This window comes from Emydura macquarii, unplaced genomic scaffold (assembly GCF_026122565.2).
Source record: "Emydura macquarii macquarii isolate MOO-44397 ecotype Brisbane River unplaced genomic scaffold, CSIRO-AGI_Emac_v2 contig_1363, whole genome shotgun sequence".
Classification (NCBI taxonomy): Eukaryota; Metazoa; Chordata; order Testudines; family Chelidae; genus Emydura; species Emydura macquarii.
The window spans coordinates 8,789,895-8,803,248 of record NW_027131500.1 but is presented as its reverse complement, the minus strand read 5'-3'; the positions used below and the strand labels follow the sequence as shown (position 1 = coordinate 8,803,248).

Below are 13,354 nucleotides of genomic sequence, written 5' to 3'. Positions count from 1 at the left end.
TGAAAAGGATCCATATGATACAACAACTGTGTGGAAAAAGAGAATGTCGAAAACAACTACAGTCATTAGTGTAGTCAAGGGGAACATGCAGAAAGAGCCCACAATACATGATCAGAGATTTTTCTCAGTGATAGATCCACAATCTTCTTGCTTTTGTTGGCTTTCCTCTCTGCACTCTTATCACTCTTCTGGGTTGGACAGAGAGCATGTTAACTCTGCAGCTTAATTTTAGTATTAAATTGTTCCCCTCCATGCATTTCTGTGCAGGAGGGGAATATATAGCCATTAATATTTAAAAGGGACACTATCAAGTTAAAAATTCAATATATTAAAGGATTCATTAATGTTACTAATGATGCCACCATGAAACAAAGCAGATTTTTAAAATCTATTCACATTTTATGTTACTAATTTACTTAGATTTTGCTTAGCTCAGCAAGAGTAGGCTGGAGACTTTGGTTTCGTTGCCTGTCTCTGCCACAGATCACTTTGGTGATCAGGGGACTCTGTAGCCCTGTTTCCTTATCTTTTTTTCTTATTTCACATGAATTGCCTATCTCATAGGGTGAGGCTTAATTCGTTAATTTTTCTACAATGCTTTTTGATCCTGAGTTGTAAGGCACAATACTAGTTCAATGAAAATAGCCTAGCTAGTTTCACTTTCTCATGTGCTAGCACATTCCTAAACAATTTTGTTTGCAACCATTGCAGTAAAATGCTTAAATCAAAACTAAAACATTTTTTCATTGAACAGTTTTGAATGTTATCAACATTTTGGCATATGTAGAAGACTTTACAAAACTATTTTATTAAACAAAAGGTGTGAAGCCTATACACTTCCCCTCTTAAAAATTTCATTGAGAATAATTCTCAATTATTTATCCTCTCCAAGTCTGGCCCTCCCACTAGTTTCACATTTATCTATTTTTAAAAAAATGGATAAAACTCTATAACTAGAATGTTGCATGATTCGATTTCAAAGTGGCAGCTTCTCAGAACCCAATTTGTATACTGTAGAGTCCAGTCTACTGCACATGCTGGCATATGCATCAAGAGATGAACAGACAAAGTTGTCTGTTTGTCGCCACAATGGTTCTTGTCATGGCAATAAGTGGCATATAACTTTAGATGCAGATTGGCTGCCTGAAAAGTGTGGGCCAATGCTCTATGTAATTCAGAACTGAAATTCAATCAGTGAAGTCTTAAAACCTAACACAAGTGGCAAATTCAGACAATCACTGCAGGTTTATAATGAACCAGTAATAAAGCCTAATAATTTCTAAATGGATTGCCATCAGTTTAATCCTTTACATGCATTAACAAAAAATTGCTTCTTATATTAAGAGTAACCTTTTTTGCCCCCCAGAGGACTGTCATGTTCTGTTGGTGAAAAGAATTATTTTGTTGGTTCTTTCTCTTAGGTCCCCTGCAATGGCTGGTGGGTTATTTGCCATTGAACGTGACTTCTTCTTTGAACTGGGTCTGTATGATCCAGGTCTTCAAATCTGGGGTGGTGAAAACTTTGAAATTTCTTACAAGGTAACAGCAAAATTGATCTCCCTTTTAAAATGAAAAATTAACTTAGTTCTAGAAATAATTATAGACAATCCATTGTATTTATTTCAAATAAATTAAAAAACACTGTAGAGCAGTTGTATTTAATACATATGTATAAGGAGAGTAAAAAAAAGTGCTCTTTTTTTAATAAAAGCAGTTATGTAAGCTAAGCTATCGTATCCCTCTGAATGGGTATGTGTAACATAGATGGACGTGACTTTAAAGAATGCTGTCAAGAAAACTAACCTGCTGATGTTTTCCCCCTTCCCCACCAGCCTTCTGGGTGAAAAATGATCCTATAGTTCCATGATTATGGAAAATTCTTTTTAAAATAAAGTAAAATAGGCTTCCCAAAACAAGGAAATATAAAATGGAAAAATCCCAGCAAAGTGACTCATCACCAGGGTACTGGACTTTGTTTTGATTGCTAGAAACAAGCATGCTCTTCCATCTAGCAGGACATTTAAGATCATAAGAATTCGTTTCTTATGTCCCAAGGACACAGGTGCAGGCAGAACAGAGAACTGTCCCGATAACAGGAACAAATGTTTTCGACTTAATTTGATCTGATGTCCTTGACAGTCACCCTTTAATTTGGGTTGAATTTTATTAAAGTGACTGAGCACATTTGTAATCAGGTTGGTGTTGCAATCAGACCTTTCCTAATGAGCCCATTTAAACTAGTTTAACTTGTGGATGAAAACCCAATTTGAACACAATTCTTCAGAAGAACTGAAAACCACTTTAACCAATGTTGTACTCGAGCTTGCAAATATAATAGCATTATGTAATATCAGAATTTGTAAAGAAAACCTCTTTAGGTAAACATTTAAACAAAACTGCTGAAAGAAAACCAATAGGATAATAAGGTCTGCAAAGTGAAGAAAGTAAAATATTGGTCCCAAGTCATTCAATCCTAATCTGATCCCCAGTGTTTTAATGGGTTCAGATCAGGTGTGACAGTTCAGGCCAATCTTTAATTATAAACATTTAATAGCAGCATTATTTATACAACGTTTAAACTGTTTTTCTTAAATGTAATGGATGACCCCACAGTGGGACGTGTGTGCGTATTTTTGTGTCAGACTTTTTCACTTTGGGGTTCTTCACCTCTTTTTGGTTTTAGTGTTAACAGTAATGTTGATGGGTAAATGGGTTTCCATTAACTGGAGGCTCGATCTCTTCAGAAGCAGTGGCAGAAGGAGAATCTTAAGAAAACTGCTTCAAAACTGAGAGAGAATCCAAATTGCATACTGGTGTCCTTTAATGGGGCTTTGTTGGCATTGAGTTTAATCTGATAAATTTTTTGTAACCCCCCCATCAGCTTAGTCTGATCTGATACATTCTCCGCCTCCATGTGAGGATTTTATATATACATTGCATTTCTCAAAACTACACTTGATCTGGCCGAAACATTATTTAACTTTTCCATGACTCTTTTCTTGAACTTGTAGATCTGGCAATGTGGAGGGAAGTTATTGTTTGTTCCTTGTTCTCGTGTTGGACACATTTATCGTCTCCAGGGTTGGCAAGGAAATCCACCCCCTGTGTATGTTGGGTCCTCTCCTACGCTAAAGGTGAGGTTTTACTTTAAAACTACAGAGTGATTTTAACTTAAATAACGATTCTTGTATGTATACAACATTTCTTCTTTATTACAAGTCTTCCAGTATAGGTCTCTATTGGGGTGCTCCACCATAAGATGCGCATGTGCCCATGCACTTTTGACCAGAGAATGCAAAATAGAGCAGAATCTTGTGCCTGCAAATGAAAGTATATAAGGAGGAATGGATCTGATGTCACTCAGTTCCTTCTCAACCGCCTGTGGCTTGAGATAGCGTGATTGGGTGTCCATTGATTCTCAGCTTGTATACTATTTTTATTTTTAATTTTTTTCCTTTATTTTCTTCATGATTTGATATCTTTAGTTTTATACAGTTGTTTTAGAAGGGGACTTACCCCCACACATGCCCCACCCAGTCTCTCCTTTGGTCCACTACCAGTCTGTCTTATGCCAAACAACCCTGGAGTTTAAGTCCTGCCATACCTGCCCCAGGACTTTTCCCAATACTGATGAGCATTTGAGTGGTCTTTACTGCCTCAGAGACATCCATGTCCAGTTTAAGTGTAAGGATTGTATGGGATTTAAAAGCAGGTCATGGAAAGTGGGGGGGCTAGACTGAAGCTCCTGCTAATGGAGTGTTCACTAGCCCAATGGGGTCATCTCTCCCCACTACCGTACATTGTCCTCAACATCCCAGGCCGTCTCAGTGGCAGCAACACCTTCAGAGTTTAGGACTTCTTAAACGAAGCCTCTTTCTTCTTCCAGAGAGCCTAACAAGAAGGGTAAGTCACTTCATAAATTCCTCTCTAAGGAGACCGCACATTCCACAACAGGTATAGCTGATGTTCTATAAGAGCCTGGTACCAAGCCACTGGTACCACACAAGAAGCAGTGTGTGGACAAGGCTTTTAACAGACAGCACAGGTAACAGTCTACCGCAGTACCTACTGACTCTTCCAGTCACCGAGATGTGCACAAGACTCCTACGTAGGCCCCTGGTACTGTCATCTGCCTTACACGAGAGCTCTGAGATTGGAGAAGCTCTGCTACAAGCCTCATCAGTATGTGCTCAACATCTCAGCAATGCCAGGTCCTAGTATTGGACACAGTTTTCTGGATACCATTGCCCTCCAGATTTCTTTCCCTGCAGGACCTGTTTATAACAGAGGTATTGGAGTCTTCCCTAGTATGATGCTCTATCGGGGTCCAATCCCCAATATTGCTCAGACAGCTTGAACCCTAGTTGGACCTCCAGCTTTCAGTACCACCACCCAGGATTGAGGTTCCCCCCTTCAACCCTGGGTGATGATTCTTCTTCAGACTCTGAGGCCTTGGTACAGGACTCTTTTTTGGTACCTTACCACTACAGCCCACTAAGCCAGTATTTTAAAGAGACTCTTTCAGACCCCACCAGACATCCAAGAGCCAGGAATTATGAGTATCCCTGATGACTGTTCTTCTACCACCTCCTCTCCTCCTCCCCCTCCTCCCGCCCCCCCCCTTCCCCCCCCGTGGCCTTACTGGAATCCCTTGGGTCATCTCTGCAAACAATTTTATATGGTTCCACCCAGAAAGAGACCCCAGTACCTGCCAGTACTGCATCATTTATAGGCACTGACTGACCAACTTTCAGGACTACTTTCAGGTCGGTGCAGGCACCCTTTGGAGTCGTGCTTCTATGGCGCCGCCATATATAGGGCGCTGCTGATCCGTCGCCTCTTCAGTTTCTTCTTACTGCCCATGACAGTCATTGGAGCTGTGTGTCTTTTTTCTCTTGCTTCGGCAAGTGTTTTCCCTAGTGGTATCAGTCGCTGAACCTGTAAACAGTTAAATTAGATTTAGTTGTTAGTTTTCAGTTAAGCTTCTATTTGGGAGGTTTCTCCCCCAGTAAGTCCCCCCCCCCCAACCAGGAAATCGGGGAATGCCTGGATCCCAAGGATTCAAACTAAGTCTATGCCAAAGGGTGATCCCCACAAATCCTGCTTGAAGTGCCTAGGTGAATCCCACCAGAGAGATCACTGTAGGATTTGCAAGGGATTCCGTCCTAAGACCAAGAAAGAGAGGAAGGTAAGGCTGAAACACCTTATGGATGCAGCTCTTCATCCCAACCACCAGGCCAGTCAGATCCTACACCTAGCACATCAGTGCGGAGTGTGCCAACCTCAATTAGGGAGTCTGTGGTGCTGAGGAAGGACTCTCTACCTACAGATACTTGGCACCACCTTTCACCGGTGCCAAAGTCAGCCTGGGACTGCTCCCACTCACCAATGCCGCACAAGAGGCACAAGAAAACTGACAGGGGGCACTCACTCACAGTGAGAACAGTGGGGAGAGACAGATATAACGGTGTGCATCCCAGGCTGGAGCACCCAGCACCTACCCCTTCGGAGGCGGCACCGTTGACTCCGGGCCCGCAGAGGGGTCCGTCAAGTCCTGTGCCAGTGGACTCCCCTGTAAGGGAGAACCAAGTGGAAAAATTAGATCTCCCTTCCATTATGGACATGTTCGAAGCAGCCAGAGACCTGATAGCCATGATAGCACAGCAGTCCCCTGCCAGGCTGTCTGAAGGCAAACTGGCCATGATGCGGCACCAGTCATCCTCTCCACGGCACTACTCTTTGGCACCGTCTCGATCGGCACCACTATGGTCTCCACATTTGAAGTCACGGTCATCGGAGTTCGAAGTGGAGTCGTAAATCTCCTGGTGTAGCCAGCACTGGTCAAAGTAGCGCTGATACAGACAGGAGATGGGACAAGTCCCTGTCATGGGCCCTTAGCCAGCGCAGTGGCAGGTGCCTGTGCAATGGCCCTTTTGGACCCCGTGGCTGAGGATTCCTATCGTAGAGGCCTCAAGTCCTTCAACTCAGAAGGACAAGCTCCCCCACCGCTTGAGGATTGCCTGACACTGAGATTTGGCCCCAAGGCAGGCAGAGAGGGTGATCTGAGGATCAGCATTGGGCACGACATTGGCACCAAGCACGAGATCTCCACGCAGGGAGAACCCACGATCCTGAGGGTCAGGAGAAGGCCTGGCACAGCTCAGAGCGTCGTCATCATCATTCCCCGATGAGGCGGTGGCAGGAACTTCAACTGCTCCACGCCCCATGGACAATAGGGCCCACTAGGAGCTGTTACTGAGAGTGGCCCAGAACTTAGGGCTCCAAGCAGAAGAAGTGGTGGGAGTCAGTGGACCTTGTGGTGGACATTTTAGCACTGGAAGGCCCCTCAAAAGTGGCATTGCATACCTCTGCACTCATCTGCAGATGGGGTCACTGGTGGTAGCGGTTGTGAATGAGAAAGGTGATGGGCCTTGCTGCCCTTGCCTCTCTAAGTCCAAGGACCGAAAGAAGCTGGACTTCTTCGGCAGAAAGGTCTACTCCATCGGGGGCCTTCAGCTTCGGATTGTGAACCAGCAAACAATATTGAACCACTATAACTTCATCTCATGGGACACCAGGACTTGCCCTTTGAAGGCTTGGGGTTATTTTCGGAACAGATGGACTCCAGGCTCCACAGCCTAAAAGTTTCAAGGGCAACACTGAAGTCCTTGGGCCTTCATACACCAACTCCTCAGAGAAAGCACTTTAAAGAACAACCTCCCCTACACAGCCTAGGCAGGACTACAGGACTATCTGTGCCCTGGAGCAGACCTTGACAAGCCTACAAACTGGACAAGATAGTTTCGCTTCCCTTCAGGTTATCAAGTCCTTCTGGTGGTGGCTCAACCCTCAATCAATGCGCAGGAGTACCCTTCTTCAGGCCTCAGCCCTCAATGTCTCTAGTCACGGATGCATTGGCATTGGGGTATGGAGCACATTTAGGGACTCTCAGGACTCAAGGAACATCTCAAAGAACAGTTACGTAAAAGTAAGTAACCCTTTTTTCCCTTGGGCTCTGCAGTCTATCTTGCCACTCATGCAAGCTGAACTTAGTAATAAATGGTCACTTACACCAAAGATCACAAAATATTCAAGTTGCTTCCAGTTCCAAGAGACCAGTCACTTGCCCCAGATTAATTTGTATCTTAGATCTCACCCCAAAAACGACACTGGTAGGCAATCCTATAGTAAACTAATTAAGGATTTATTAACTAGGAAAAATAAATTAGTTATTTACAGGTTAGAGCAGGCAATATATATGCACAAATGAGTTTCATGCTGTGCTTCAAAAAGTGACAGATTTAGTAATCTGTCAGCATTGAATGTTTTTTCAAGGCTAACCCAGGTTGACCTTGGGGATTTTATGCTTTTTGTTTCTTAGCTCCAGCTCTTATAAGAGTCCAAACAGCAAAGAGATGAAAAATCTTCATCGGTTATCTTTATTTCCCTCTTCCAGCATTCCAGCTGATGGGACGAGGCCTTCTGCACATACTTCTCTATGGATGGATGGGGCAATGAATAAAGGTTTTGTCCTACAATGACCCACTTAATTTTGATAGCCCTCCTGGATAAATGGGGAGAGCCACTCTTCCCATCTGAGTTTTCAAGTTCAGAGCAGGCATTTTTACAATTATAAAATAAACTTATATTTTACCTTGTAGCATGGAATAGACATTAAGAGTAAGATTAATGTATGCAGCAACTATTGTATAGAGTCTAAACACTAAATACATCCTTACAAGTCTAACACATATCTTGAACTATATTAAAATATAGGTGAGCCGGTCTGGTTTCCAGCTATGAATTTGCCAATGCTCAGATGATGCCTACAGATTTGGCAAGAGCTGACATCTGGTTTACCAGTATTGCAGATACTCCATCCACTTCCACACTATCCCCCCCGCCTTCTGCCTTTCCTGCCTCTCTTTAGGGACCCCCTCACAAAGATCTCTTGAAACGAGGTTCAGTCTCTCCTGCTTCTGTGGGCAATTGAGCCAGTTCCCCCAGAGCTCATCAGAAGAGGGTTTTATTCCAACTATTTCCTAGATCTCAAGGGGGTGGAGAAGGGAGACCAATCCTTGACCTAAGAAACCTGAATACCTGTATCCTTTCTCAGCACTTCAGGATGGTGATGCTAGCTGCAGTAATCATATCCCTATGTCCAGTAGACTGGTTTGTTGCCCTCGACCTCCAGGAAGCCTACTTTCATGTGGTTCTCCACTCATCCCAGAAACATTTTCCTATGCTTCAAATTAGGTTTATAACACTACCAATACTGAGTCATTCCCTTCAGACTCTCCACAGCCCCAAGGGTCTTTACAAAGTTTCTATCAGCAGTGGCAGCCCTCCTTCATCAATGGAGCATAGCCATATTCCTTACCTGGACGATTGGCTCCTAGGATTGATCATTCTAGAGGTCCAGTTGGAGGTTTACAGGGCTCTAGCCCTATTTCACTCTCTGAGTATTCACATCAATAAGGAACTGACCCCAATACACTGACCCCAATCTAAAGAATAGACTTCATCTGAGCCACTCCAGATTCCCTAATCACCACAGCCTGTCTTCTCAAAGAGAGATTCTGCACTCTGTCCATTCTAATCTCGATAATACAACACAGCCCGCAAACAATTGCAAGAACTTGCTATAACTCCTGGGTTACATGTCAATCTCCATGTTCTTGTGCCTCATGCGAGACTGCACCTTAGGTGCCTTCAGACATGGCTAAGGCTAGTGTACATCCCAAACAGACACAGTCTCTCCAAATGTAGTACAGTACCTCAAAGTACTGGACTCAGGTGGTGGAAGGACCCACTGAAAGTCTGCGTGGGGACCCCATTCTCACATCCCTCACCCTCAAAGATCCTCACAACAGATACTTCTGTACTGAGATGGGGAGCTCACTTCCAAGGGGCCACAGTCCAGGGTAAGTGGTCTGCACAAAAGGTCACATTCCACATCAACATTCTGGAGCTGACAGCAATTCGTTACACTCACCAGTACTTCCTTCACCCCATACAGGGTCACTCCGTCAGTGTAATGATGGACAAAAGGACAGCAATATATTATCAACCAACAGGGCAGAGCAAGATACCAGTCATTATACCAGTCAAGATACCAGAGTCATTAAGGCTGTTGAACTGGTGCATTTCCCATCAGATAAAGATCTCAATTGTCTTATCTTCTAGGCTTCCAGAATACAGTTGCAGACTCGCTGAGCAGACGTTTTCTTCAGGACCAGAAATGGGAGCTCAGTGGTTGATTCTGTCTTCCATGGGATCTGCCAGACTTGGGGCTCCCCAGAAACAGACCTTATTGCCACCCCAAATGACATGAAATGCCACCTTTTCTGCTCCAAGGGAGGATACAGCCGCCACTCATTGGGTGATGCCCTCATAACACCATGGCCCCATCCCTAAATGTATGCCTGCCTGCTTCTACCTCCAATTCTAATGCCCTTACTCAGACTGTGTCAGGAAAGAGCAAGGGTTATCCTCAGCACAATCCTGCCCAAGACAAGTGTGGTACTCCAACTTCCTACACCTCTGTAACAACACCTCTCTGTCTTCCTATCAAGAAGGCTTTCCTGACGCAGAACTTAGGGACCCTGATCCATCCCAACCTCGCCTCTTGAACCTGAGAGCATGATTCCTGGATGATTCTTGAGCATGGAACTAACCTGTTCAGTTGAGATCCAATCAGTTCTTCTATCAAGCAGGAAAGCTAGTACTCGCAAAATTTTCTTTCAGAAGTGGAAATGCTTCCACTTCTAGTGTTCCCCTTCATTCTTCCCAAGCCTCAGAGGTTCCACTCTCCAAAATCCTGGTCTACCTGTTGGATTTAAAGAAGCAAGGTTTGTCATTGAGCTCAAGCAGGGTACATTTGGCCACTGTAATAGTGTCTATTCATCTGTTGAAGGATTCTCTGTCTTTTGCCCATCTCACCACAGCTAAATTCTTTAAGGGCTTATGCAACTTGTTTTCCCCCCTGTACGGAACTCAGCCCCATGGCAGGACCTCCATCTGGTTCTCAGTGCCCTGAGGAAATCTCCATTTGAACCAAGGGCAACCTATTCCCTCTTCCACATCTCCAAGACTTTATTCCTCATAGCCATCACTTCTGGAAGATGAATAGGAGAGCTCAGTGCTCTTATGGCTGACCCACTATATACTACCTTTTATAAAGATAAGGTTACACTGCATCCTCATCCTCTCTTCCTCCTGAAGGTCTCTTTGGAATACCACATTGATAAAAAGGTTCGCTTGCCAATGTTTTCTACCCAAAATCTCATGCCTCCAGAGAAGCGGACTAGCCAGTATACACTAGATGTCAGAAGGGTCCTTGCCTTCTACTTTGACAGGATTAAGGCCTTCCTAAGTTGTGTATCATTTGCGGAGGAGATGATGGATCAATCTGTTTCTACTCAAAGACTGTCAAAATGGATTTCAGGTTGCATCTCAACCTGTTATGAATCTGCTAGGATGCAGCTAGCTCCCTCACAGGGTGACAGCACATTCTACTGGAGTTCAATCCACATCTGTAGCTCTACTGAAAGGATGTTCCCAGAACAGAATTTTATAGTACAGCAACTTGGTCTTCCATTCATACCTTTGCCAAGCATTACACCATTTTACCAGGGATGATACTACCATTGGCGATGGAGTCCTGTGAACCATCTTGGACTTGCCTCCTCAGCACTAGCCTCCTTACTGAATTACTGCTTGGGAGTCTCCTATAGTGGAACACAAATACTTAAAGGAGAGAGATTACTTGCCTTACAGTAACTTGAGTCCTTAGAGATGTTTTGTTCCTATAGGTGTTCCACCTCCCTTCCTCTCAGCTCTGGAGACTCTGCTTCACAGTCAAGAAGGAAGTGAGTGGCAGTAGGTCCATGCCTCATTATATGCCCTTGTTTGGAAGCCACACATGCTGCTCTGAGCAGGCATGAGCCTTCAGATACTGCTTTGAATTCTCTGGTCAACAGGCTACAGGCACATGCTCATCCTATGGTGGAGCACCCACTGGGACAAAATACCTTAACTCAAGTTACTGTAAGTTGCTGTACTGTCCTTATTTAAAGAACCCTCATTTTCCTTTAAGAATAGTCAGTAAGTCCTTTATTTTAACTGCCTTAGTTTGATAAATCTGATTGAAACACTTGTTGCTTATATGAAAAGTTCCTCATCAGGAATCATTTTCTCCCTATTGGGTAAAATATACTTTACTTCTATCCTTGTAAATACTTCTGTGCTATAATAATACTCTGTTCTAGTTTAAAGTGCAGTTCTGTTCAGAAATGTAAAACTGGTACCGTCTTACTAAACAGTTCTGCTCCCTTGTGTATTCAGTCATATCTGCTTACTTTAATGAAAAGAATGTGTTAACTGCATATTGTTAACACTGTCTGTACCATGCTGAAAGAAGGAACCATGTGTTGATAGATGCATTCAAATACTAGTGATGATGTCCATATAAGAATCTGGGTAAAATGTGTGCTGGACACCTCACATAACAGTTAGCTAGACACCCTGTTACAAGAAAGAAAACGAAGACAAGGGGGGATAAGACTTAAGTTAAAGTTCATTTTACACTTTTTATTTATTTATAATAATAATATAATAAATTAATTATAAAATAAGTTTAAGATTATGATAATTCCTGTTAGTATTGATGAGCCAATGCAGGTTTGGGAGAGGAGGTGGAATATCTCTTGTTATCAATTGAACTGTTTAAGGCATGTCAATACCTAAAACTTAGGTTGAAAAATGTATGCCCCAGAGAGATGTCATTAGGCTGACCTATTCTCCAGTATAGACACCACAAAGTCAGTGGAAGAATTCTGCTGTCACCCTACCTATTTCCAAGGTGTTAGGTGGGGGGGATTAACTACAGTGACAGAAAAATATCTTGTGTTGCTATAGCAAGTGTCTGCACTACGGCACTGCAGTGATACAGCTGTGCCACTGTAGCATTTGTAATGTAGGCAAACCCGAAGATCCAAATCAGTTACACCTGTGGAATCCAGTTGCCGGTTAATAGGTGTCACTCTGTTTGAATGCTAGGAAGTGTAGGAGGTGAAAATTAACTCCAGAAGGCACATCACATTTTCTAGAGTATTGCAGTCAAATGAACAGCACTGTTTTCATTCCACTTATAACTAAGGCATCTTTTTCTTCAAAAAGAGAATTCCCTAGACTTAGTTATAATCACATTCTTCACTAAGCTTACTTAATTATTCTAGTCTTACCCCAAAAATACATAAAAAGGCTACTTTTGTGCTGTACCTTCTCTTAAAGATGGCAAGTTATGAGTGTTGTATAATGCATGTATTAAAACGTTTATACAAATTCTTAAATCTGTGGAATTAAATTACTGATAGAACCAATATCTTGTATGTGTTTTGCAGTAGTGATGTGGGGTTTTTTTTCTCCCACAGAACTACGTCAGAGTTGTGGAAGTCTGGTGGGATGAGTACAAAGATTACTTCTATGCCAGTCGTCCAGAGACAAAAGCACTACCATACGGGGATATATCTGAGCTGAAAAAATTCCGCGAAGATCACAACTGCAAAAGTTTTAAATGGTTTATGGAAGAAATAGCCTATGATATAACCTCACACTATCCCTTACCATCTAAAAATGTGGAGTGGGGTGAGGTATGTACAGTAAATGCATCTAAAATCAGCACATGCTATAGGTTTTTAAAGTTGGGAGTCCACAGTGAAGCCACTGTAATTTCTTGTACCTGATAAATATTTTTATATTTAAACTGAAAACAAAGAATTATTTTGGTTACTGTTGTTTCTAAATGTGGAAAATGAGGGAGATATGTGTATTACTTTTTTATAAGTATCACATTACCTCAGTTTATGTTTGTTATTATCTTACCTGACTGTCAGGAGTTAAATCCAAAGAGGCTGTTAAGTGGCATACAAACAGGAAACAAAACAATGGCAAAGATAAGGCTCCTTAAGGTAACAATGGGGGAATCTAATAATTGAGGGAATGCCTCTACCTGGCTCCAACCTTTTCCCAAGGTTAAAAGCCCAAGATCATAGAGAAGCCTAAACCTTCAAGATGCTGGCCAAGAGAAGGGGGGGGGAGGGGGGGGCTGTTAGCAGCCATGGCTAAGAGATGAGTCTTTGGCAGACAAGCAGGAACTGCAGCAAGCAGACTGGCTCTCCCAGCCCAGAGATGGGAATAAACTGAACCTACCCGAGCCATGGGTAGAGAGATTAATTTTAGGCAGATAAATATTGTATGCAGCATTTAGTTCTGAGATGCTGTGTTCCTTTTGGCAAATAAATATTACTTTGTTTTGAAGAAGCTATTTTTTGAGTCTCTTTAACTAGCTGCT

At 42.8% G+C, this 13,354-nt stretch overlaps 1 protein-coding gene across 3 annotated transcripts in view; it reads left to right on the top strand.

Moving 5' to 3' along the window:
* The window catches only part of GALNT7 (polypeptide N-acetylgalactosaminyltransferase 7), a 116,291-nt gene that overhangs the window by 86,561 nt on the left and 16,376 nt on the right, over positions 1-13,354 (top strand). For all 3 annotated transcript variants that reach the window (XM_067551725.1, XM_067551726.1, XM_067551728.1), the window contains 3 exons: positions 1,422-1,539; positions 3,012-3,134; positions 12,435-12,653. In XM_067551725.1, coding sequence (XP_067407826.1) covers positions 1,422-1,539; positions 3,012-3,134; positions 12,435-12,653 — 460 coding nt within the window. The remainder of the gene's footprint in view (positions 1-1,421; positions 1,540-3,011; positions 3,135-12,434; positions 12,654-13,354) is intronic.